The sequence below is a fragment of the Scyliorhinus torazame genome, chromosome 2, assembly GCF_047496885.1.
Source record: "Scyliorhinus torazame isolate Kashiwa2021f chromosome 2, sScyTor2.1, whole genome shotgun sequence".
In the NCBI taxonomy this organism is placed as follows: domain Eukaryota; kingdom Metazoa; phylum Chordata; class Chondrichthyes; order Carcharhiniformes; family Scyliorhinidae; genus Scyliorhinus; species Scyliorhinus torazame.
Genome location: NC_092708.1, coordinates 329,613,641 through 329,639,421, shown reverse-complemented (window position 1 = coordinate 329,639,421; position 25,781 = coordinate 329,613,641). Strand labels below are relative to the sequence as shown.

General features: G+C 41.7%; 2 protein-coding genes across 9 annotated transcripts in view; one reads left to right on the top strand and one right to left on the bottom strand.

The window, feature by feature from the left end:
• l2hgdh (L-2-hydroxyglutarate dehydrogenase) overlaps nt 1-13,297 on the bottom strand; it is a 47,273-nt gene extending 33,976 nt beyond the window's left edge. The window contains exons 1-4 of one of the 7 annotated variants that reach the window (XM_072489792.1): nt 13,074-13,297; nt 8,340-8,455; nt 7,221-7,372; nt 2,809-2,940 (exon numbers count right to left, since the gene is read on the bottom strand). In XM_072489792.1, the coding sequence (XP_072345893.1) occupies nt 2,809-2,940; nt 7,221-7,372; nt 8,340-8,455; nt 13,074-13,171 (498 nt within the window). In that variant the 5' untranslated portion in view covers nt 13,172-13,297. Of the gene's footprint in view, nt 1-2,808; nt 2,941-4,553; nt 4,691-6,601; nt 8,456-13,059 lie in introns of those variants that run through there. The other 6 variants (XM_072489793.1, XM_072489794.1, XM_072489795.1 and 3 more) reach the window with 6 other exon arrangements.
• Nucleotides 13,298-13,506: 209 nt separating this feature from the next.
• On the top strand, nt 13,507-25,545 carry dmac2l (distal membrane arm assembly component 2 like). 2 transcript variants are annotated; one of them, XM_072489791.1, is made up of 5 exons: nt 13,507-13,712; nt 13,897-14,019; nt 14,096-14,304; nt 22,212-22,383; nt 25,106-25,545. In XM_072489791.1, exons 2-5 carry the CDS (start codon nt 13,916-13,918, stop codon nt 25,218-25,220), a joined length of 600 nt encoding a protein of 199 aa, XP_072345892.1. In that variant the 5' UTR covers nt 13,507-13,712; nt 13,897-13,915; the 3' UTR covers nt 25,221-25,545. The 2 variants fall into 2 exon arrangements, with proteins under 2 accessions (XP_072345892.1, XP_072345891.1); XM_072489790.1 differs by having other exon boundaries at nt 13,508-14,019.
• The last annotated feature ends 236 nt before the right edge of the window (nt 25,546-25,781 follow it).

Below are 25,781 nucleotides of genomic sequence, written 5' to 3'. Positions count from 1 at the left end.
GGTCCACAGGTCACTGAAAGGGGCAACACAGGTGGAGAAGGTAGTCAAGAAGGCATACGGCACGCTTGCCTTCATTGGCCGGGGCATTGAGTATAAGAATTGGCAAGTCATGTTGCAGCTGTAAAGAACCTTAGTTAGGCCACACTTGGAGTATAGTATTCAATTCTGGTCGCCACACTACCAGAAGGATGTGGAGGCTTTAGAGAGGGTGCAGAAGAGATTTGCCAGAATGTTGCCTGGTATGGAGGGCATTAGCTATGAGGAGCGGTTGACTCAACTCGGTTTGTTCTCACTGGAACGACGGAGGTTAAGGGGCGACCTGATAGAGGTCTACAAAATTATGAGGGGCATAGGCAGAGTGGATAGTCAGAGGCTTTTCCCCAGGGTAGAGGGGTCAATTACTAGGGAGCATAGGTTTAAGGTGAGAGGGAAGGTTTAGAGTTGATGTACGAGGCAAGTTTTTTTACACAGAGGGTAGTGGGTGCCTGGAACTCGCTACCGGAGGAGGTGGTGGAAGCAGGGACGATGGTGACATTTAAGGGGCATCTTGACAAATACATGAATAGGATGGGAATAGAGGGATACGGACCCAGGAAGTGTAGAAGATTGTAGTTTAGACGGGCAGCATGGTCGGCACGGGCTTGGAGGGCCGAAGGGCCTGTTCCTGTTTCTTTGTTCTTTGTTTGTTCTAATTACTTTGCCTCAGTATTTACACTTGAAGAGAAGGACAACTTACCAGAAGTCCTGAAAATATTAATAGTCAATAGAGGACAGGGACTTTAAAATACTTTTTTTTTAAATAAAAAGAGCACCCAATTCTTTTTTTCCCCAATTAAGGGGCAATTTAGCCTGGCCAATCCACCTAACTTGCTCATCTTTGCATTGTGGGGATGAGACCCACACAGACACGGGGGGAATGTGCAAATTCCACACGGGCATTGACCTGGAGACGGGTTCAAACCCGGGTCCTCAGTGCTGTGAGGCAACAGTGCTCACCATTGCACCACCGAGCCGCCTAAGAGGACAGGGACTTAATACAATTAACGTAAGTATAGCATCAAAAGCTAGGAAATTAATGGAACTAAAGGGTGACAAATCACCAGGATCTGACGGTTTCTATTTGAGGGCGTTAAAGGAAGTAGGGGACACATTGGAGATGGCCCAACTATAATCTTTCAGAGTTCTGGAGATTCAGGAGATGTCCCTCTGGATTGGAAATTGCACATGTCCCTTTTCTTTTTAAGAAGGGTGAAACCAGGAATTACAGACCGGTTAGCTTAACATCTGTGGTGGGAAAATTGCTGGAGTCTATAATCAGGGGTGGGGTGACTGAATTCCTTGAAAATCTTGGTTGTACAGATTTGTGAAGGGAAGGTCATGCCAGACTAATCTTATTGAATTTTATGAAGAGGTGACTCCGGTAGTGGACAGGGGAATGTCTATGGATGTTATTTATATGGACTTCCAGAAGACATTTTATTAAATATAAATTTAGAATGCCCAATTCTTTTTTTCCCCATTGAGGGCAATTTAGCATGGCCAATTCACCTACCCTGCACATCTTTTTGGGCTGTGGGGGTGAGACCCACGCAGACATGGGGAAAATGTGCAAACTCCAAACAGACAGTGATCCGGGGCCAGGATTGAATCTGGGTCCTTGGCGCTGTAAGGCAGCAGTGCTAACCACTGTGCCACCCCAGAAGGCAATTGATAAAGTTCCACACAAGAGATTTTTTAGCTAAGGTGGAAGCCCACAAATATGAGGGCAAATTATTAAGGAAATTGGCTGAGTGGCATGCAACAGAGAGTGGGGATAATGGGCAAGTACTGTAATTGGCAGGAGGTGACTCATGGTGTACCACAGGGATCTGTGTTGGGGCCTCAATTATTCACACCATTCACTAATGACTCCGATGAAAGTCATATATCCAAATTTGCAGATGATACAAAGTTAGGTGGCAATGTAGGCAGCCTAGATGATACCATAACATTGCAAGCAGATATTGACAGACTAGATGAATGGGCAAATTGTGGTAGATGGAATTTAATGCAAGCAAGTGTGAGGATATCCATTTTGGACCAAAAAAGGATAGAGCAGAGTACTTTCTAAATGGAAAGAGGTTAGGTACAGTGGAGTCCAAAGAAACTTGGGGGGTTCAGGTGCATAGATCCTTAAAATACCAGGAACAAGTGCAGAAAATAATCGAAAAGGCTAATGGAATGCTAGCCTTTATATTTAGTGGATTGGAACATAAAGACACATGGCTATACAAAAGCCTGGTTAGACCCCACTTGGAGTACTGTGAGCAATACACCGTAAGAAGGATATTTTGGTCTTGGAGGGAGTGCAACATAGGTTTACAAAAATGATACCTAGACTGCAGGGATTGCGTTACGAGGAGAGCTTACTCAAATTAGACCCGTTTTCATTAGAATTTAGAAGGTCAAGGGGTGATCTGATCAAAGTTATTACCAGGGAAAGACAGGGTAGGTAAAAGGGACGACCTGGTTGATCTCCGTGGGGCTTGCGGAATATGAACTTCCCTGTTAATGGGCGGAAGCCCATCAGCTGGGGCTCGTAAAAGTCATCTCATAAAAGCTGACCTGGATTGGGACTGGCATGATCGGTAGCCCTGGTTGGGACCTTTGTGCTGTATGTCCCATTGTGGCCTTTTCTTTCTGGCTTAAGATAAATTGCCATCTGGATTTACCGTCTTGGGTCTCTTGACCTTTTATACTGACAAAAACCTATACATCGAGGAATTCATGAAGTTGGAAGAGGAAAATATAACATTTAGAAAACATTACCCTACAATAGGGCTCTCGCTCTTGGATTTCTTTTGCATCAATAAGGCTTAGATCTTGGACATTGTTCTGCAGTCCACGTTCATGCAATGCCTTCAGTCTTGGGATTTCATCTTGCTCAACGGCAACAATAAGCTTTAATAAAAGAAATATGATTTACCAATCAAGTATGATACCTGGATCGATCAAACCCAGAAATTGTACTGCCAACTGACTGAAAGGTTCCGTGTTGACATATTAAGTCCATTGTGACAGTAAAAGATTATTAAGTTAATTTTCCGCATTTAATGGAACGTAATATCATTCACAATAATTCATTTTTGTATCTTCTGTATAGAAATAGCCAGCATATTTCAATTAGACTTTTGCCTAACCTTCTGGGAGTCTATTGTAGGGGTCGTCAACTCTCTGGATTAGACCAATTTCCTATTTTCATCTCAAATCTCCTTTTAATAACTTCAACATGTAACTCCTGGTTCTATTTTCCTGGGGGGGGGGGGGGGGCAGCTGGTGTCAGTATGGTGCATCTCCCACTGACTAATTGGGTGGCAGAGAGGAAAACCCCTGCCACCCTGAAAAATCCTGCACTCGGTGGCAAAGCAACTGAACACAAAGGTCTGGTCTGACCAGAGAACTGCTCAGTTTGATTATAATTTTCCCTGACTTGTTTGGCTACTTAGGCTCAACCTTCGGTGTGTCTTATTGGTGGCAGCTTTGTATTGGTCGGATGTTCTGACTGTCAAGTGTACTTCTTCACCTTCCTTAGCAGCTGCTTAGGTTTTTCAGCGGGCATGTCTTGGTCATTGTTACTTCTAACGTGTAGTTGTTTACCTTTGTATTAAACTTCATTTTGAACTGTTCTGCCCACTTACATATTTTAAGTGGCTTATTTTCTAAATTCAAAACTGCCACTTCTTACTTTCGCGCTATCTGAAAAATCAACCGATTTTTAAAAATAGATTATTTTTTTTTACAAACCGTAGAGGAGTCCCAGTTGATGCATAGGCCCAACCCACTCCACCCCAATTCTTTGAACAAGTGTCTGTTGTTTTCTACCATTCAGAAAATGTCTTGACCATGCCCTAAGATTTATCCTCAATCACCACAGCTTTGATCTCAATTAATAGCGTTTACTGTGGAAACTTACAAAGAGTTTCTGGAAGTTTAGGTACAATGTGTCATATGGTTCATCATAGTCCAATCAGGATGAGACTTACTCAAAGAAGTCAAAGAGATTGAACAGGCAGCTTTAACAGGGAGTGAGAGTCTTCAAATCTTCACAGTTATTGACTCTATATTTAATTTGATACATGGTGTACACATTACATTTAATCTGTAATCCTGATCCTATGGAAATTCCTATAAAGATGTCAAAATTTACCTGCAATTACAATCGGAATGACGATAGGCATTTCCAAAGTTAATGGTATTACCATTTGCCTGTCACAAAGAATCATGCCCACTGTCAGAGTAATTGCTACTTTATATTGAGAATGTATGGCAAAAAATAAACTAGTGTCCTGATGAACAGTTTATTCCATCAAAAGCTCAATCTGACACCCATATTGGATTGTGTAGTTTCTCGATTTACATTTATTTTTCTAATTTTCCAGAAGTTTTTCTTGTTCTTGGGTTGCTCTTTGCCCAATATTCTTTCACCTCCTCAGCCCATTGTAGGATTGAATGATGCCCAATCTTCACTCCTTGGCCTACACTTTGTCCCCTCTATTGTTTATGAGGTCTCGTACCAAGCACTGATAGTGCTCCATGCCCGTTCCATTCCTCCTCTTCAAAGGGATATTTTTTCTGCACACCAATGAACAAGCCAGTGACAGACTCATCCGAAGCCTATTTTCAAGTTGCTGGTTATTATTAGCGCTGTTCTCTACAGACAGATAAAAAACAGATGAGGACAGGTTGAAGGAAAGAGAGACTGAATGCTAGATGCAGGCTCAAAAAAGAAATAAAGGGTTTTAGGTAAACAGAAAGGACTTTAAGGGAATAGGCATGAAAAATGGTTGTGTGATATACCGAAACAAACAAAAGGAGATTGTTTCACAAAAAATATTATGCGGAAAACAAAACAAGTATCTTTCAGGAACAAAGAGAACTCACAATGGCATTGAGATGGGCAATATCAAAGATCTACCATTATCTTATTAAAATCTTGTGTACGGACATTATTCCTACTTTACCCTCTGATAAAACTTTGCATTCCAAAACCTAACTTCACAATTCTCCATTCAAATAGTTATATCTGATTAAATATAATGACCAGTATGCTCCTTTTCCAACATTTCTTACTCATTGAAATTTATATTGGCAACAATAAGCTTTTAATCAAGGTTAGGTCAGAAAAATTAAATCCCAATGTGACTGAACGTTGCATCTTTTAAAACTTCAGCAAAGCTTTTGCTTGTAGGCCTCAGCCTCTCTAAAAAGGCTGGGTTACGGCAAGACGTTATACTGTAACAGTTGCGGAGTTCTCCCTCAAAAAGTACAATCACATCTGCACTTACAGAATTTCCCAACAACATCTTGTATTTATGTAGCACTTTCAATAAAATAAAACATTCCAAGATGCTTCACAGGGGCTTTATAAAGCAAATTTGACACACGCTACTCATTAAATTACTAGGGCAGAAGACCAAAAGCTTGGTCAGAGATAGGTTTTAAAGCACCATTGTAAAGGACGAGAGTGGGGTTTAGGAAGGGAATTCCATCGCTTCTCGGCCTTTTGGCTAAGATGAGCGCGAGGTCGGTGTAATGCCTGGATCTGGTATGTCTCTCTTGTGGGGACCATGAATTGGATTCAATTTGAATTGGTTTTTGGAGCAAGCAAGGAGCTGGATTAGGGGTTTGCCCCTGTCCACACTCTGAGCTCTGGCTTTAGTAACTCTGATAAAGTAATAAAAAAAAGGAAGGGAATTCCAGACATTAGGGCCAACGTAACTGAAGGCACGGTCACCACTAGTGGATTAAGTGTTCAGAATTAGGAGGAACGCAGAGACCTCAAGAAGATTATGTGGCTGGATGAGATTACAGAGGTAGGGAATTTATGGTCACATGGTCTAATTGGAGTTGAAAAATAAAAGAGAAAGGCCCCTCAATTTGTGAGCATGAAAGACATTTCCACTTTGAAAACACTTAAAAGAAACTACAAATATGAATTTTCATTACTTTATTTCAAGCAAATGATACATTTATATAAATACATCACAGTTGTGTTTTTGTTGTGAACTCCTCCCACCCAAAAAGCAGAAGCAGCATGCGCCAACAGCAATAGTTGTTACTGTGAATTATTTTTATTTATTTTTTTAATTTAAATTATTTTTTTAATATAAAGAGTATCCAATTATTTTATTTTCCCAATTAAGGGGCCATTTAGCGTGGCCAATCTACCTACCCTACACATCTTTTTTGGGTTGTGGGGGTGATACACCGGGGAAATGTGCAAACTCCAAACGGAGAGTGACCTGGGGCCAGGATCAAAAATGGGTCCTTGGTACCATGAGGCAGCAGTGCTAACCACGGTGCCATCGTGCCGCCCTTATACCGTGAAGCAGCAGTGCTAACACCACTGTGCCACCGTGCACACCCTACTTTTATTTGTTGATAGCAGAATAAAAATTAAGTCAGCCATTTCTCTTGCTTGTACACATTCGGTTGACAGATCTTTGCTGAACCATTTGAGTATTTATATTAAATACATGAAAATTTGGAACCAAAACTTAGAAAAAATAATTATGTTTATGAAAATCTGTTTATTAAAAGGTTTTAAAGGCAGCAAACTCACAATATGCACATTCCTGGTGCACACTGGGACTGCATATTAAAAAACTGAACCGACAGTCTTCCATTTTCTGTGTCAACATATAAAGTGTATAGCCATAACTTTGTCGATGGGTAATATACATAAACATGAAAAAATAAGTATGCTGCAGGAAGTAAATATGCTGGGTTCCATAACTAACAAATATTCTAATTAAGTAACAGTGAGAATAGAGCTGCGCCTCACTTTTCAAGGTAAAATTTTGGCATCCCATTTTCAAATCAAAAGTTAACTTATCTCAAAATAGTATGAGAAATTTTTTTTAAAAAAAAATTTAGAATACCCAATTCATTTTTTTTCCAATTAAGGGGCAATTTAGCGAGGTCAATCCACCTATCCTGCACATCTTTTGGGAAGTGGGGGCGAAACCCACGCAAACAGAGGGAGAATGAGCAAACTCCACACGGACAGTGACCCAGAGCCGGGATCGAACCTGGGACCTCGGCGCCATGAGGCTGCAGTGCTAACCACTGCGCCACCGTGCTGTAGTATAAGAAATATGCAGATGTATTCATATAGTCACTGCAAGCAATAGAAGAAAATAAATATAATTTAACTTGCGTAGAGCAATAGGAGCACTCACTTTGCCACATTTTTTGTAAGGGATACCCTTCTTCTCACAATAAGCATAGCTTAGTTCAGCACCCCGTACACAGAGTTTGGCCTTCAAAGAGCCAGGGGTATAGTAAATTCCACTGTGAATTACCCCACTATTGTGCCCACTCTGGTGGAAAGCTGAACAAGTGGATAAATAATTATTATGAGGGGAAAAAAAAATGTTACATTTATTACAAACTAGTTACCCTGGTATTAATGAACATAAGCAGAAGTTATTGTAAAGATACTATTGTATTATATTTAAATTATACATTAGGTAATAATATTGGCCTTGACCTTTGCATTGGCGCATTAAAACAAAGACCATGGTACCATTAAGGCTATTTGGTGGCACAGTGCACACATACTCAAAATCACTTCTCCCATGAAATGATTACTTGGTCATCAACATTTACCCAATTACCTCCAAGCACTTCACTACTGTGAAAAAATAGCTCTAAATTCACATCTCTGTTCTCCACTCATTATTTGAGCAGGCAAAGGTGGATAGCAAGTTGGTTTGCAATATCACGTTCCCAAACTGGATAGGGGAACGTGATTTTGGTGATGTGGAGGTGGTTTGCAAAGGCGTTGAGTCACTTTTTTATAAAAAGGACTTAGGGATTCTTATGACTTTCCTTTGGTGGGGGCTGCGGGGGAAAGAGATGGGACAGTTTGATGCCTTTGCCGACCTACTCAAAATGAAATGAAAAGAAATGAAAATCGCTTATTGTCACAAGTAGGCTTCAAATGAAGTTACTGTGAAAAGCCCCTAGTCCCCACATTCTGACACCTGTTCGGGGAGGCTGGTACGGGAATTGAACCCACGCTGCTGACCTGCAATGGTCAGCTTTAAAAGTCAGCTATTTAGCCCATGTACAGCACCACCATTTGTCTCAAATCTGAGGGCCACAGGCTTGTCTGCACATTATAGTATGTATCAGTCATTGCCATCTCTGCCTCAACCACCCATATTGCACCGCCTCATTCCAACCAAATATTTCAAAATAGTTTCAGGCTGAAATTTATGGCAGAGGGCAGGTTTAGAAGTTGGCTTTTTTGTCTAGTTCAGCATTTTTAAAGCAGTTTTATTCCAAGAGTGCACCCAGTTCTTTCTCCTTTTCCAGTAGGATGTAGTTCAATTTAGGATGTCGCTGTATAAGCTCTCTGGCAGATGCTAGTCCAACAATTCCTCCTCCAACAATGGCCACATCATAGGAACTAGAAAAGAGAAATGCAGTCAAAAGTCACAAAAATCCAAATTTATTTAAACTCAAGCCTCTGTGTGTAATACACTACCACACAGAAGACTTTGTTTGAAGCAGATATTACAATTTTTTTTCTCTATGAATCATGCATCGGAGTATCTGCAAATGTACATAAAACACCTCTGCTAAACCTCAGTTGGTGAGTTCTGGTAAATGATTCCCAGTTTTTCCAAACGTGGGAGTAATTTAACTCCATTGTTGAGGATTTTACTTACGTTATGGGCCAAGGTTTAGAGAACCCCAAAGTGTATCCTGGAGTTCACCTGACCCACAACTTTTAATAGATTGTGGTATGGGGAGCACATTGCCCACTCTACAGGTGTGGTACAGCAGAAATGGAAAAGTATTTTTTGAAGCAAAACAATATTTATTCTATGAACTCAAGTTAACCTTTTTAAAACAAACAGTGAATATCTTAGCAACCATTAATTCAAAGATAACCCCCAAAGAATACAACACTAAGTAATCCTTTAAGCTGTCCTTTTAACATCCAAAAGACTTAACAACCTTTAAACAGAAGCACATCAGGATTTACATTCAATACTGAAAACATTTAAATTTCTGAATTCACCAAATGATCAAGAGATAGTCCTTCATGGCAGAGAGATCAACAGTACAGCTGCCTTGGCTGACTTCAGCTGCAACACTGAAAAACGAAACCAAACACAGACATACCCAAGCTTTTCTCAAAGTGAAACTAAAAAGCAGAACCAGAGCTCAGCTCTACCCATACTCTGACATCACTGCAGTAACATGTGCAGCTAACCATTTCTTAAAGCGAAATTCTCATGACACTTAAGATTAAACTGTTATGTTATACAATTTCTAAAACAAGAGCAAAATAATCCAGAAGCTAGAAAACAAATAAAAACAGAAAATCCCTCTCTCCATTGCATACCTTTTCCAATCTGAAAAACAGCTGCGCACCACAAGGAATGATCAGGTGGAATTTCATCGATTTGCTCCCAGATACAGATAATTAGGGCATAAAGCAAATAAACAAAATAAAAGATCATGGGAAATTTGGGCACAAGTGCGTTAGGGACTTAATTGTGTTGTGTGCGCATTCCCTGCATTTTTTAACCATCTATTTACTGATGCCCTGGAATTCCTCTAAGCTAATTACAATGTCTCAGTGTCAATCGCATTTCAGTTGATTGCAATCTTGCCTCTGAGTCACAAGATTCTAGGTTCTAGTGCCATCCTAAGGCTTTAGCATAAAAATCAAGGTTGACAGTGCCATTCAAGAACGAGGAAGCTGCATTGATGGATGGGCCATCTTTTTGATGAGCTGGTAGACAAAGGACTCAGATCAACTTCAGTGGTGTAAATCCCATAGCACAATTGCTACGAGGAGGAGAATTATCCTGGCTGTCCTGGCCAATATATTTCCCTCAATCAACATCACTAAAACAGATTATCTGGTCACTGTCAAATTGCTGATTGAGAGAGTTTGCTGTGCATAAATTGGTTGCTACATTTGCTACACAACAATCATTGCACTTCAAAGTACTCAATTGGCAGTAATGAATTTTGAGATTTCTGGTGATCATGAAAAGTGTGATGTGTTATGAATGCAGGAAAGCTGTTTCTCCCCTCGTGCTAAAGAGCTGCAATTACTTTGTTTAAAACAGGAGTATATTAAGCCCAGAACATTACATGCAATAGGAAACAAAATCAGGTTTCTGATTGTTATTTGACAGATTTTTAAAAATAATTAATCACCAGTACCTGCACAATATTTGAGTGCATTTTAATGGCATCAGTGGAATCACATTTCCTTTTAATTATTCTGTGGGCTATGAGTGCCACTGGCAAGGTCAGCATTTGTTGCTCACCCTAATAGTTCACGAGGTGGTGAGCTGCCTTCTTGAACTGCAGGTTCATTCAGTGTTGTTAGGAAGGGGATTCTAGGATTTTAAGCCAACAACAGTAAAGGCATATAGTTTCAAGTCAGGATGATTTGATAGTTCCACGTCAGGACAGTGTGCACCTTGGCGGGGAATGTGCAGCTGGTGTTGTTCCAGTGTATCTGCAGCCTTCGTCTTTCATGGCGATGAAGGCCGCAGGTTTGGAAAGTGCTGTCAAAGAAGTTTGGTGAATTGCTACAGTATATCTTCTATCATGGTACATACGGCTGTCACTATGCATGGTACACACGGCTTGTCAATCCACCTAACCCACACATCTTTGGACTGTGGGAGGAACCCAGAGCACCCGGAGGAAACCCACGCAGACACGGGAGAATGTGCAGACTCCGCACAGACAGTGACCTAAGCTGGGAATCGAACCTGGGTCCCTGCCACTGTGAAGCAATAGTGCTAACCACTGTGCTACCGTGCCATCCCAAGCTGGCTGCTTTGTCTTGGGTGGTGTCACACTTCTCGACTGTTGCTGGAGCTGCACTCTTCCAGGAAAAACATATTCTATCACATTCCTGACTCATTACTTGTAGATTTGGACTGCTATCATAATTGTATGATCTGCTATTATAATTGTATGATCTTAAACCCATGTGCCTGATGTACATAAATGATGAAAAGCTTGAAAGATCAATTTTCATGCTTCTCCCACATGAGGCTTCTCCCACATCTAGAATAAACAATTACCCAAAAATGTGATCTGTCACCCTCTCTGAACTATTGAACAAGGTAAACCCTGTTGTGCCTCTGTTTTGGTGAACTGAAAATTCAGGAATTGATAGCATTTAAAGACACTAGTTAAACCTCAAGTGCAACATTGTGTACAGTTCTGGGTGCCAAACTAGGATGTGAACACAATGGAGAGAGAGAGCAGAAGTGGTTCACAAGAATGGGCTTGAGGGTGAAGGGATGAGGGTAGATTGGAGAGAAGGCTAAGAGGAGATGTAATAGAGATGCTCAAAATCATAAAGGGACTGGGCAGAGTAGATGGGGAGAAACCGCTCCTGCTGAACAAGAGGGAACAGATATAAAGTGCTTTGCAAAAGCAAATGTGATGCCAGAAAATACTTTTTACACACAATGAGTGGTTTGGGTCAGAGTGCATGGCCTGAAAGTGTGGTGGGTGCAGGTTAAATCGAGGCAATCAAGAGGGCATTAGATTATTTGAAAATAAATGTACAGTCATGGGGAAAAGGCGGGAGAATGCCTCTAAGCCAGTGGTAGGCAATCTGCAGCCCAGGGAACATCCAGCCCATGAGACATTTTGTTGACCATTGCACACATGCACACATTTCACTGATTTCTGTTTGTGCCGTTTTTCCTAGTGGTATGACTGAAGTGATACGTACTCAAGTGCAAGTCAACTGAGGTGCAAGCTGATTGCACACAACATTGAATGTGAGTGCGGTGTGTTCCCTTGGCATCCAAAGTGTAAATATTTATTTTGTTTTTACCATATGAAGTTTAAGATAGTTCTATTAATACATAAATGATTAAATATTTTCTATAACTCATTGAAATATTCAGCATACATTAATAATAATAATCATTATTGTCACAAGTAGGCTGACATTAACACTGCAATGAAGTTACTGTGGAAAGCCCCTAATTGCCACATTTCGGCACCTGTTCGGATACACTGAGGGAGAATACAGAATGTCCAAATTACCTAACAGCACGTCTTTCGGAACTTGTGGGAGGAAACCCGAGCACCCGGGGGAAATCCATGCAGACGCGGGGAGAATATGCAGCCCAGCTAGCTGTCAGTAAAGCATGGGACTCTAAATCCCAGGGTCGTGGGTTCGAGCCCCACGTTGGGCGCTTCCCTATTATGGGTGGCATGGTAGCACAGTGGTTAGCACAGTTGCTTCACAGCTCCAGGGTCCCAAGTTCAATTCCCAGCTTGGGTCACTGTCTGTGTGAAGTCTGCACGTTCTCCCCATGTCTGCGTGGGTTTCCTCCGGGTGCTCCGGTTTCCTCCCACAGTCCAAAGATGTGCAGGTTAGGTGGATTGGCCATGCTAAATTGCCCTTAATGTCCAAAAAAAGGTAGAGTTACTGGGGTATAGGGATAGGGTCGAGGTGTGACTTAGGTAGGGTGCTCTTTCCAAGGGCCGATGTAGACTGGATGGGCCGAAAGGCCTTCTTCTGCACTGTAAATTCTATGACTCCACTCAGACAATGAGCCAAGCCAGGAGTCGAACCTGGGGCCCTGGAGCTGCGAAGCAACAGTGCTAACCAGTGTGCTACCACGTTGCCCTTATAAATGTATTTAATATTATTGTGGTTGTTAGTGAACAAGTCTGATTTCAATCTTGCCGCCCAGTGAGATGGAGCAGGGCGACTGATGCAGCCACTGACTAACCTTGGTTGCCCATCACTGCTCTAAGCCATTCGGAGAGTTAGTGCAGGTGCGATGGGCCAAATGGACTCCTTTTGTGCCGTAACGATTCTGTGATTTCAGGTAGGAACATTACTCCAGAAGGTGCAAGCCAAGCTCACAAACGGGCATTCCTCCTGTGAACGAACCTTCCCGCCTCTCTCGCGACTATTAATTCATTCCTCCTATCCGCATTCTCCTAATAACCTCAGACCGAACACCCACGCGCGAGCGCAGGTAGCTTCAGCCCTGTTACCTTCACAACTTTACCTGTGCTTTCTTCGCACAAGACAATCCGCTTGAAACCAACTGAATCGCTTGATGAGCAGCGAGGTTGCGCGACCAAACCCGACAGGAATGACCATCATAGTTAAAATTCAGCCCAGCGGCCGCCCAACCGATTACCTCCCTTCACCTTTAACCTACAACTCGAAGCAGGTACATCTGCGCGGTGCACAGCCTGGCCGTGACGGCGGCGCCTGCGCGGTGCACAGCCTGGCCGTGACGGCGGCGCCTGCGCGGTGCACAGCCTGGCCGTGACGGCGGCGCCTGCGCGGTGCACAGCCTGGCCGTGACGGCGGCGCCTGCGCGGTGCACAGCCTGGCCGTGACGGCGGCGCCTGCGCGGTGCACAGCCTGGCGGGGGGAGGGGCGAACCACCTGCGCCGTGGACAAGCCTGACGTCAACGCCTGCGCCGTGCCTTTGGTGGGCGGAGCCACAAACAAGGGTGCAGGGCCTAGATTTGATTATCAACCCAGTGCCGATTGTGGCTTTATGGCCGGCAGAAAGGAGCGTAACCCAGCCGTTAAAACTAATTTCAGCTTTGCATTGTGGAGATGACTGAACGATATGTGAACCGATTATACAGTCCAGTTCACTGAGGACTGTTTCTCTAAACACTTGGTTCAGGTGAAGCAAACCTAGTTTCACTTGTTTTCAAACATAGGAAGAAGCAATGTGGGCCTGAGTTTGGTCTCTCCCTCTCGCAGAGACAAGAAGCTTGACATTGGCAAATACAAGCACAAACCTTGATCCTACTCTTTATGGAGCATATGAAAATTTGGCTGTTTTAATTCGTATGTATTTCTTATAGCTTCAGAAAATCTACCAAGATGCTGTTTTCAAAGTCAGCGGGATCCTTTAGGAATCTGCGGATCATGCATTCTCATGTTGGCCGCAGGAGTTTCTGGGGGTGGTTGAATGCTGTTTTCAACAAGTAAGATTAAAAGATAATTTGCCAGTTTAAATATTTCACTAATGTATATAACAACAGTGCATTTCCTTTCAAATAGGGTGGATTATGATCGTATAAAGGCTGTTGGCCCAGACAAAGCAGCATCAGAGTGGTTGCTTCGTTGTGGTGCTAGTGTGCGTTACAAAGGTTTTGACAAGTGGCAAAAGGATTACAATCACCTACCTACTGGTCCATTGGAAAAATTCAAAATTCAGGGAATTGATGCTACAGAATCATGCATTATGCACACAGGATTTGACTACCTGGGTACCGTATTTGATTTTTTTTTGGTAATAGTTTATTTCTATAACTTGAACAAAAATTCTAATACCTTTGGTAACCTAGCAAAAATTAAGACTTCATGTGAAACCTCATGTCTGCACATAATGTCAGCTTCTTCTATTATAAATTATACCCATAATAGTTACAATGGTAGTTCCATGTAAACACACTGTAATTGCACCAAATAATAGACAGTACAGTATATTGCTAGGAGTATCATTATTGACAAGTTATACATATTTCCCATTGTAAATATGGACATATGAATTTACAATGGAATTATAAAATATAGGACATAATGCATAACTTTAAAACTGAATTATAATTGTGAAAACTAGCCCAATTAGCCCCTTCTCACGCTATTTCAGCTAATAAGTACACTTGATCTTTGTGTAACACCATGGCACATTGACTAGTATTTAATTAAAGAGGGAAACCAAAAGAATCATGATTAACTTCATCCTTGTTTTGTTTTGATTCTATTCATTTAAAAGAAGAATGAGGTTTAAATATTTAACTTGATGGTATCACTGTGAGGAGTGGGTTTGGAATTTTTGTGCTCTAAACATTTTAGGAATGTTGATCTCTGCAGAACCATGAATTAATAACTATGTTTTCTCATCCATTTAGCTCACAGGATTACATTTGATGGTCAAAATGTTGTTAAGAGTCAACAATCGTATGTAGATATCTTGTTCCCACCTCATTGTGGGTCACAGCATTGCTCGGTTTCTCCAGCCCTTACAGTGGTTATATCTTCCAATTTAAATTTGGTTATCGGCAGGCTGATTTTTAGCCTAATTTAAAGAACAGTTTTGGTTTTCACTTCAGAAAGCGTTATGATTTGACTGATGAAACTGGACACGTACAAAGCAAAAACAATTAACCGCATAAACATAGTAAGTAGATTAAAGAGCAGCAAGGGAACTGGATTATATCATGGCATGGCTCCCAATTGAAATTCTTTCTGAAGATTGAGCACTATCTGATGGCACACAATTGTCATTACAATCTGCATTTTTTGAAATACTGTATTTCACTTTTAGAGCAAACTATGCAACTAAGTTTCTCAAGATGGGCCCTTGAGTATTGGAAGAAGATTGCCCGTACCATTTTAAAATTAATATGGACTTTTTGCATGTTATTATGTGCTTTTAATTATTGTTTCTGATATTTGCGTATCTGATTTTGTTGCATCTTTTATATATTCTGACAATTTATATATAATTAAAAGTCGTGCATCTAGCAAGTCTTTGTCAAGTCGAGCCTTTCAAAAGCATGACACCTCAGGACGTAGAACATCCATAGGAGAAAAACTAGTTAAATGGCTGAAATGATAACTTCTGTTAATTCAACTGACTAAGCAATGTATTTATATAATATAACATCTCAAGGCATTTCACAGGAGTGTTATAAAACAACATTAGACACAGCCAGATAAGATGATATTAGGGCAAAACCTGGTCATAGAGGTGGGTTTAAAAGAGCATCTCAAAGGATGAAAGAGATTGAAAGGCAGAGAGGTGTAGGGAGGGAATTCATGAGCTTGGGGACTAGGCAGCTGAAGGCACAGCCACAAATGGTGGAACAGTAAAAACGGGATGATCAAAAGTCCAGATTTAAGTGAACACTGATCTTGATCTGAGAGGGTTGTGGGGCTGGAGGATGTTACAGAGATAGGGTGGGGAGAGGTGAGACCATTGAGGAATTTTAAAACAAGGATGAAAATTTAAAAATTGAGGTGTTGCTTGACTTGAAGCCAGCATAGATCAGCGAGCACAGAGACGATACTGGATATTGAACAGGCCTTGGTGCAAGTAAAGACATGGAGAGCAGAGTTGGGTGATCTCAAGTTTACAGCTGTTATGATGTGGGAGGCAAACCAGGAAGGTGTGGGAATAGCCAATTATTGAGATAACAAATGCATGAATGAATAAACTTGAATAAATTATAAGCAATCAATGAAAAATCAGTAATTAGCAAAATAACTGAGTAACTCCTTTTTTGAAAAGTACCTATTTCAAACAGGCAAGCATAGGAAGCAGCCAAGCAAATCACTCAATGTTGTGATTAATTTAAGCTTGAATTTTCCCTCCAGCTGAAAATTTACACTTGAACAAAATGAATAAGGCAAGAAGCCTACATAAAATAAAAAATTCTGATTAAAATTCTTATTATTGTAATTTGCTTGTAGCATCTTGCAAGGTCTGGCGAAGTGTTTTTCCAGAGAGGCCTACATTGTGTTGGGTATTCAATTTAGACTTTTGATTACTGGGTTTCAGTTTCTTTACAAAAGTCTTGATTCTTCCCTATGAGCTACAGTTACGTCAATCACAAAAAAAAACACTTGCCCTTTGTTTTTGGCTTTACCCTACCAGTGCAACTTGTGTCTGACACATCTGACGTGTTCCTCATACTTCTGTCAGCAGTCACATCTGACTTTCACAGTCTGACCCACCTGCCCTGTCATTTTCAGCTTTGCAGCTCATGGATGATAATTGCAAGTGCAATTGGTAATTTCAGTCAAAGAACTGAACAAGTGGGGGGGAGGAGGGGGAGTCAAGCTTGGGTAGATGTAGCAAATCAAGGGATAGAGTCAATGCAAGAAAGCAAAATGGTAACATGGGAAATGAGGGTTAGAGAATGGCAGGAAGAGACAGAGGTAAAACCTAAGAATATACTAACTGAAGACTAGATATTACAAAGATAACAAGCAAGCAAAACTTGAGGTTCTGTTTCTGAATATGTGTAGCATTTACAACAAAGTAAATGAATTGATAGCACACATTTCAGAAAATGTGATCTGATAGCCATTATGGAGACATGACTACAGGATGACAGGAATGGGTCCTGAATATTGAAGATTATGTGACAGTCAAGAAGAATAGGAAACGAGGTAAAGGTGAAGAATGCAATAGTTAGATATTATATTAGTTCAGGAGATCAGGATTTAGGATTAAATATTGGGACCTGTGATAAAGAGGTAGTAATAATCATGGGTGATTTTAATTTACATATGAACTGGAAAAATCAAATTGGTAATCGTATCTGGATGGAGAGTTTATAGAATGCTGTTGAGATAGTTTCTTAGAGCAGCATTTTCTGGAACCAACCAGGAAGCAGGCTATATCAGACTTGATACTGTGTATTGTGACAGGATTAATTGATGATCTCAGAGTAAAGGCACCCCTGGTGGCAGCAACCACAATATGAATTCTACATCCAGTTTGAAAGGGATAAGAGTGGGTATAATGCTAGTATTTTAAACTTAAACAAAGGCAACTATGTGGATAGGAAAGCTGAGATAGATGAAGTGAATTGAAATAACAGGCTGAAGTAGGAGAATATAGATCAATAGAGAAGTAGTGACAGACTTTTAAGGGATATTATAAAATAATTAGTAATACATCACCCTCAGCTTCGCCGGGTATACCATACCAAATCGCACCCCCTTGTTGTACAGTGCCTCCTTCACTCGGCCGAACGGCGCTCGTCTCTTTGCCAACTCCACCGTCAAGCACGGTAGGACAAGTAGATAGCACTGTGGCTTCACAGTGTCAGGGTCCCAGGTTTGATTTCCTGATGGGTCACTGTCTGTATGGAGTCTGCATGTTCTCCCCGTGTCTGCGTGGGTTTCCTCCGGGTGCTCCGGTTTCCTCCCACAGTCCAAAGACGTGCAGGTTAGGTGGATTGGCCATGCTAAATTGCCCTTAATATCCAAAAAGGTTAGGAGGGGTTATTGTGTTACGGAGATAGGCTGGAAGTGAGGGCTTAAGTGGGTCGGTGCAGACTTGATAGGCCAAATGGCCTACTTCTGCACTGTTCTATGTTCTAAGTCCTGGTAAATTCGAACTCTTAGCACCTCGCGCTTCTGCTTCGCCCAGTTTAACACCTCCTTCATGTGGTATTTATGGAAGCAGATAATTACTTCCCTTGGCAGTTCATTTACTTTGGGCTTTGGCCTTAATGACCGATAAGCTCGGTCCAGCTCGCACCAGGAGGGGTTCTCACCCTCCCCCATCAACTCCGCAAGCATCTTAACAAAGTACCCTGTTGGACTTGAGCCCTCTGTCCCTTCGGGCAATTCCACAATTCTCAGATTGTGCCGCCACGAGCGGTTCTCCAAGCCCTTGAGCTTTGCTCGGAGTCCTCTGTTGACCTCCACCACCCTCCGCAGCTCGTCCCCCATCGAGGTGAACTGGTCGCTGTGCTGCGTCATGGCCTCCTCCACTTCCTTCACCTTCTCGCCCTGCACTCTCACCTCGGCCGATGTCTTTACCACAGCTACCCTCACTGGGGCGATTGCCTCCTCCGCCAATGACTTCAATGCGACCGCCATCTCCTTCCTCAACGCCTCCATGTGCTTCGCAAACTGCTTCTCCAGCTCCACAGCCATCACCTCGGTCATCTTTTCTACCTGGGTAAGCAGTGCGGCCCCACCATGCGGTTGGGCATCCGCTATGTTGTCAGCGTTTTTGCTGGTCCTCTCATTCGACAGTGAACCCGCGTTTCCTCCCTTCTTCACAGCTGCTTTTCACATCCTTTAACGACTTATTCTTTTCCTTTCTTCAATCTTTAAACAAAAATTTCTTTCAAAAATGGTAGCAAGAGTTTCTACAAATTTTTTAAAAAGAGAGCAAGTAAAATAAATAAATAATAAATAATCTTTACTGTCACAAGTAGGCTTACATTAACACTGCAATGAGGTTACTGCGAAAAGCCCCCAGTCGCCACATTCCGGCGCCTGTTCGGGTACACGGAGAATTCAGAATTTTCAGATGGTACGGGAATTGAACCTGTGCTGCATCACAAACCAGCTGTCTAGCCCACTGAGCTAAACCAGCCCCCGTAGCGAGTGTTGGGTCCCTTAGAGTGTGACAACGGAGAGTTAATAATGGATAATAAGAAAATGGGAGATGAAATAAATATTTTGCTTCTGACTTCACTATCGAAGATAAGAAAAGGATTCCTATAATAAATCAAGAGCTGGAAGGGAGAGGGGAATTTGGAAAAATTACAATCATTCAGGAAGTATTACTGAACAAACTGAAGGAGTTGCAGGCTGACCAGTCTATGAATCCTGATGGATTTCATCCCAAATTCTTAAAAGAGGTGGCTAATGAGGTAGATGTGTTGGTGTTAATTTTCCAAAATTTGCTAGATTTCAGAAAGGTTCCATCAGACTGGAAAGTAGCAAATTTGACCTCCTATTTAAGAAGAGAAGGAGGCAGAAAACGAGAAACTATAGGCCAGTTAGCTTGACTCCAGGCATGGGGAAGGTGCTGGAATTGATTATTAAGGCGGCAAATGGAATGCTATCCTTTATCACATGAGAAATTGAACACAATAGGTCAGGATGTTATGCTTCAGTTATACAGGGCACTAGTGAGACCACATCTTGAATACAGTGTGCAGTAATGGTCTCATTTAAGGAAGGACTTGAATGCATTGCAGGCGGTTCAGAGGAGATTTTCTTGATTGATATCTGAAAGGTACGGGTTGTCTTATGAGGATAGGTTGGACAGGCTGGACTTGGTTCCACTGGAATTTAGAAGAGTAAGAGGTGACTTGATTGAAGTATACAAATCCGAGTGGCTTCGACAGGGTAGACGTGGAAATGGTGGGTGAATCCAGGGAGCACATTAGGGGCCGTCCTTTTCCGTCAGAGATGAGAAGTTTTTTCTCTGAGGGTTGTGCGACTTTGGAACTTTGCCTCAGAAGGTGGCGGAGGCGGGGTAATTGGATATTTTTACGGCGGAGGTAGATAGATTCTTGTTAGGCAAGGGGATCAAAGATTATTGGAGTAGATGGGGAATGTAGAACTCAACAGAAACAGATCAGCCATGATCCTAACAGCCTACGTCTGCTCCTATTTCATGTTCGTAATTCGGAATAACCAATAAGAAATGTATTTTTTCCATTCTAAGTACTTGTTAGTTACTATGCTCACTTGCCTGGTTCAAGTGATTCCTGGTCCATCCATTTTACATGCCTGCTGGCGGGTTGTTCACTTTCCCAGCTCACATGCTTCTTTGCCTTTCAGTGCTATGTGCCTCTTGACCCACTTGTCACACTTTCTAGCTGAAGCTGTTTCCCAACTTATCAATTGGTCTCATTTTCTCCCTGACCCACCTTTCCACTCACCCCTGTCCTCAATGCTTTCAATCTCATATGCTTGCCCATGTGCTCCCCAGACTGCAGGGATATGATGAGAAATGGAATAGTGTGTACCAATGGGATCAGAATGCACAAAGTGAAGAGCAGGAGGGCATTAAATGAAACGGGAGAGTGAACACAAAGTGGTGTGAGAAGTGAAAGAACAGGGAAGACAGTTAGACATGGATTGCCTCACGGCGCCGAGGACCCGGGTCCAATCCCGGCCCCGGGTCACTGTCGGTGGGGAGTTTGCACATTCTCCCCATGTCTGCGTGGGTCTCACCCACAACACAAAAAGATGTGTAGGGTAGGTTGATTGGTCACTCTAAATTGCCCCTTAATTGGAAAAAAAATAATTGGATACTCTAAATTTATTTTTTTAAAGTTAGACATGGAAGAGCAGAAAGAGACAGAATTGGAGTAGGAAGTTCTTTGGTGGTTGTGCTAAAAGTTTTGAAAACTTGAACAGAAACAACTTTTTATATTTAACATCTGAATTAAATTGTGTTTTTGGTGATATTTACTTAGATTGCCTTAAGTAAATGAGTGGAGAAAGGCCTAAAAATATTTATGTATTTTTAAAATACATTTCAACAAACTTTGTTGTTCTCACTCCAGCCACTTCTAAGAAATGGGTGACCGAATATGTGGAGTTTGCACATTTCCCCCCCCCCCCCCCCCCCCCCCCCACCCACCGTGTGTGGGTTTCCTCCGAGAGCTCTGGTTTTTCCCACAGTCCAAAGATGGATTGGCCATGCTAAATTGCCCCCTACTATGCAAAGATGTGCAGATTAGGTGGGGTTACGGGGGTAAGGCAGGGGAGTGGGCCTCGGTAGAGTGCTTTTTCAGAGGGTCAGTGAAAACTCAATGGGCTGAATGGCCTCCTTCTGCATTGTAGAAATTCTATGAAATATAGTAACCATCAATTGCACCCACTCCCTTCCTCTAACCTGCTCCTCATCTAAAAACATTACTCTTTTTTTTCTCTGAAATACCGGTTGTTAACTGCTTCTATTATTTGTTGCCATGTGCCATATCTGGTAAATTCAGTGATTAGCCAGACCTAAACCTTTACCTGGGGCTCCCTCTGTGTTCCAAAACTTAATTAGTACTTCCAGTCACCATCCTGCCTCTTTCCCCCCACCCTTACAGCTGTCTCTTCGGTATTTCTATAACCCACTCCACATTTAATGTTTACACCTGACGCCATTCTACCCCATCCCATTTCTCCCTTTCACCAACCACCCATAGTAATTCCTCCCAAATACATCTCTGCCCACACCACAATTTTAATTGTTCTGCCTCTATTACGTTGAAACAATGTCTTAGTTCCACCAAATGACTGCATTATTCCAGTTTACTCAAACCCCCAAATGCCTGAGACCTCCCATCACTCCCAGGTTATTCCTTCCTGCTAGTGCTCCCAGGCCTGTGACCTTAGAATACAATATGGTTTAGCTCAGTTGGATGGACAGCTGGTTTGTGATGTAGAGCGAGGCCAACAGTGCGGGTTCAATTCCTTGAGGTGTGGCAATCCTCAGGTTAAATCACTACCAGTCAGCTCCCCCCCCCCCCTCAAAGGGGAAAGCAGCCTATGGTCATCTGGGACTATGGTGACTTTTACTTTTATATTTAAATTCAAATCTTGCAAAATTATTGTTTTAAATATAAATAAATATTTGTTAGATGAGTTAATGACTTATTGTAAGATTTATCATTTGTACGTTATATTGCAGATTATCTAGAACATGTTGAAGAAATTAAATTCCAGATGTGTATATACATTCAAGATGAATGTCTTGAGAGACTTTGCAAGATTGAAAATTTGCAAAAGAGCCTTCAATGGCTAGAAATTATTTCTTGTGGAAATGTCACAGACCGGGGAATCATAACTCTTCACCTTCTCAAGTAAGTATTTTTGGATAGAAATAAGTTATTGTACTGTGGTAGGGGGTAGTAGTGACATTAAAAAGTTTGAATGTACTGGCATCACGTTTTCATAACAAGACTGTTTACAGCCGTTAGCTAACCAAAACACCTAATGAAATTACAATAACTCCTTGCTGTGGAGTTAGATAATGAGTTAACAACAGAGTACGAATTGTTTTTGTTCATCAAACATCAAACCTGCTACATCGTCCCTACCCGTAAACGTATTACAGTATTTGAATTTTTAAGTATTAGTTACTGAAATTCTGGTTCAAGTATATGAAAATGCTACTAAACCTCATCTTCCTTTCCCTTTCTCGCCACCAACCCAGAAAAATGCTTCCCAATTAGTTTTTTCCAATTAAGGGGTAATTTAGCGTGGCCAATCCACCTAACCTGCACATCTTTTGGGTTGTGGGGGTGAAATCCACGCAGACACGGGGAGAATGCGCTAACTCCACACAGTGACTCGGGGCTGGGATCGAACCCCGGTCCTCAGCACCATAGGCAGCAATGCCAACCACTGCGGTGCCCCCAACTTTCATTTATATAGCACCTTTATGATTAAGATCATCCCAGATGCTTCACAGGGGTGTGAATAATAAATGTTCAAGCCAAATTCGCCATCAGAGGGTCAGACGAAGGCTTCCACAGAACGTGGGAGCCATTCACCCAATTGTTCCGGGATCTGTTTGTGGCCAACAAACAAGCAGAAGAATAACCAGGTAGCCAAGAACCAGGGGAAAGTAGCCAAAGCACGAGAGGGAGAGATAGAGGGTGGACAGCTAAATCTAAGAGGAAGGAAAGGCGAATCACAGGGGGTGGGGGGGGATGGGAAGAAGACAGGGAACAAGAGAGGAAAGGCAGGGAAATGTGAACAAACTTGGCATCCACAGGAACAGAGAAAAAATAATACAGACGGAGGGTGGGCTGAAGCGGAAGCGAGCACGAGATGACGACAAAATCCATCCGGGAGAAGCAAGGGACAACACCAGCACTAGACCCATTAGAGTATTGCCCTCCGTAATTGTCTCTCCAGCACCCAAACGTATATCTACCCCCCCCCCCCCCCCCCCCCACAGATGCCTACTTACGTGTGTAAATAATTTTGCCAAGTGCACAGAGTTGCTGCTGTTGAGCGGGTGCATGATACCTTACCAGTTACTTAATTTGATTTTGTATTTCTCATGTTGTTACTTTTTTTATCCCTTTGTGATTTGTGTGTGTGTGCCCTTCTCGTCTATATATATATATATATATACACACATCATATCCTGTGTACATAACGGCAAATATACTTTGTTCAAAAACCCAATAAAAAACATTGATTTTTAAAAAAAAAAAATGTTCAAACCTAGGAGAGAAAGTTAGGAAGGGTGACTGAAAGCTTGGTTGAAGGAGTGGGTTTTATAAGGAGTGGATATTCAGAGACGTTCAGGGAGAAAATTTAAAATAGTCGGTTCCGGACATCAAGGCAAGGCAATCAATAGCGTGCCAAAGCTATGCATTAAAGAGTCAGAGTAATGGAGAGTTTGAGTGATTGTAGTGCTAGAGAAGGTTATGGAGCTTGGGAGGGCAAAACAGTGAAGGGATTTATAACTAACGATCAGTATAATTTTTAAACGTTCATCACAGGATACAAGTATTGCACTGCCCATCTACCTCAGTTCCTGCCCTATATTTGGGTGAAAATCCTGCCCATGGCCTCGATTCCTTGCCCTCACTTGGTCAAAATGGCAGAAATTAAATTATTAGGTTTAAGCCCTCTCACCATTCAGGATATGAATAAACCTGAGTGGATCAATTAACGCCAATCCTGTACATCTAGCCTAAATTAAATGTTTAAAATAAAATAAGGTACTTTGATGCTGCTAAAGGAAGTAAGAACACTGGTTATAATATGAGTCATTTATTTCCACAAAGCCTGAGAAAATCCCAACTGTCTCTATAACATGGCCACACACCAGTTGCATTTACTATGCCACAGGTTGAGTGATCTGTTAATGCTAGTGGTAGTCGATAATTGTTCTAATGTAAATACGTTGGATCGAGTATTGTATCCACTTCATAGCGGGGTTGATGTTTTCACACCACCACATAAAAGCACTTTAGGTTATGTTGATGTTTATTCTGTTAAGTGAACAGTCATCCTAAATCACATGTGCTCATCCTGCTTCCATACTTGATTCCCCTTTCCTTCAGCCATCGGGTGACTGTGGAGTTTGCACTTTCCCCCTCCCCAGTGTCTGCGTGGGTTTCCTCCCATAGTCCAAAGATGTGCAGGTTAGGTGCATTGGCTATGCTAAATTCCCCTTAGTGTCCAAAAAGGGTAGGTGTGGACTGAAGTAGGGTGCTGTTTCCAAGGGACAGTGCAGACTCAATGGACCAGCCTCCTTCTGCACTGTAAATACTATGATCTATCTACTTTTAGAAGTTGACATGGTTTCTGCTTCATCAGTATTCCAAATAGGCATTTCACAACCTCTGTGCAGCTGCAGTACATTTAAATTTTTGTGGTGCATGGATGTCGAGAATGGTGTAAATTAAGTGCGAGAATTGTAGTGCAATCCTGACCAGACAAAATATACAAATGAGTTAATGGAGCTAACCGGTTTTGATTTGATTGAGGTGTAATGAAATGTTTGAATGCCACTTTCTCATCTGCAAAGTGTAAAATCTTGTTTTCTTAATTTTCCTGCAGCAATTTAAGATACTTGTTTCTAAGTGACCTTCCTGGTATAGAAGAAAAAGAAAAAACCCTTCAGGTTTTACGGAGAGCTCTACCTGCCTGTGAGATTAAAGTTGATCTCGACTGAAACTATAATTTGGAAATTTATGTACAATATGAACAAAATGCTCCTTTGCAAATAGCAGGATGGATGACGTCATCTGCGAAAAAAGGCTTATGCTTTTGCAGCATTATTTAAAAATGAGATTGTGTTAGACGCAAGTATGTTCACTAAAGCTGCCCAAAGTGTTTAAACCCATCTGTGAAGTTGGATTTAAGCCTCCAAATTAAGGTGGTGTAGATTAACTTGCATTCTCAGTCCTGACATATGGTTAATAAAACATCCATGAACCAAGATTGTAAAAGTTGCAATAGTGTTTGGAGTACATGCATAAATTATAATTCTGAAAATATTCAAGTCTTTACATTTTTGTAGTATGATGAAACAAAAATTGCCCCCATCATTATCAAAATACCTTGGTTACAGACATGCTTACAGTCACCAGGCAACTGCAATATTTTATTTCATTTGCAATTTATCTTTTTTAATTGTAATTATTAAGTACAGCATTCTGACATGGAGCAGCATTCACTTGTTGCTTTTATATAGATAAACTGGATGTGTAAGTTATTAGAGTACTAATAGATT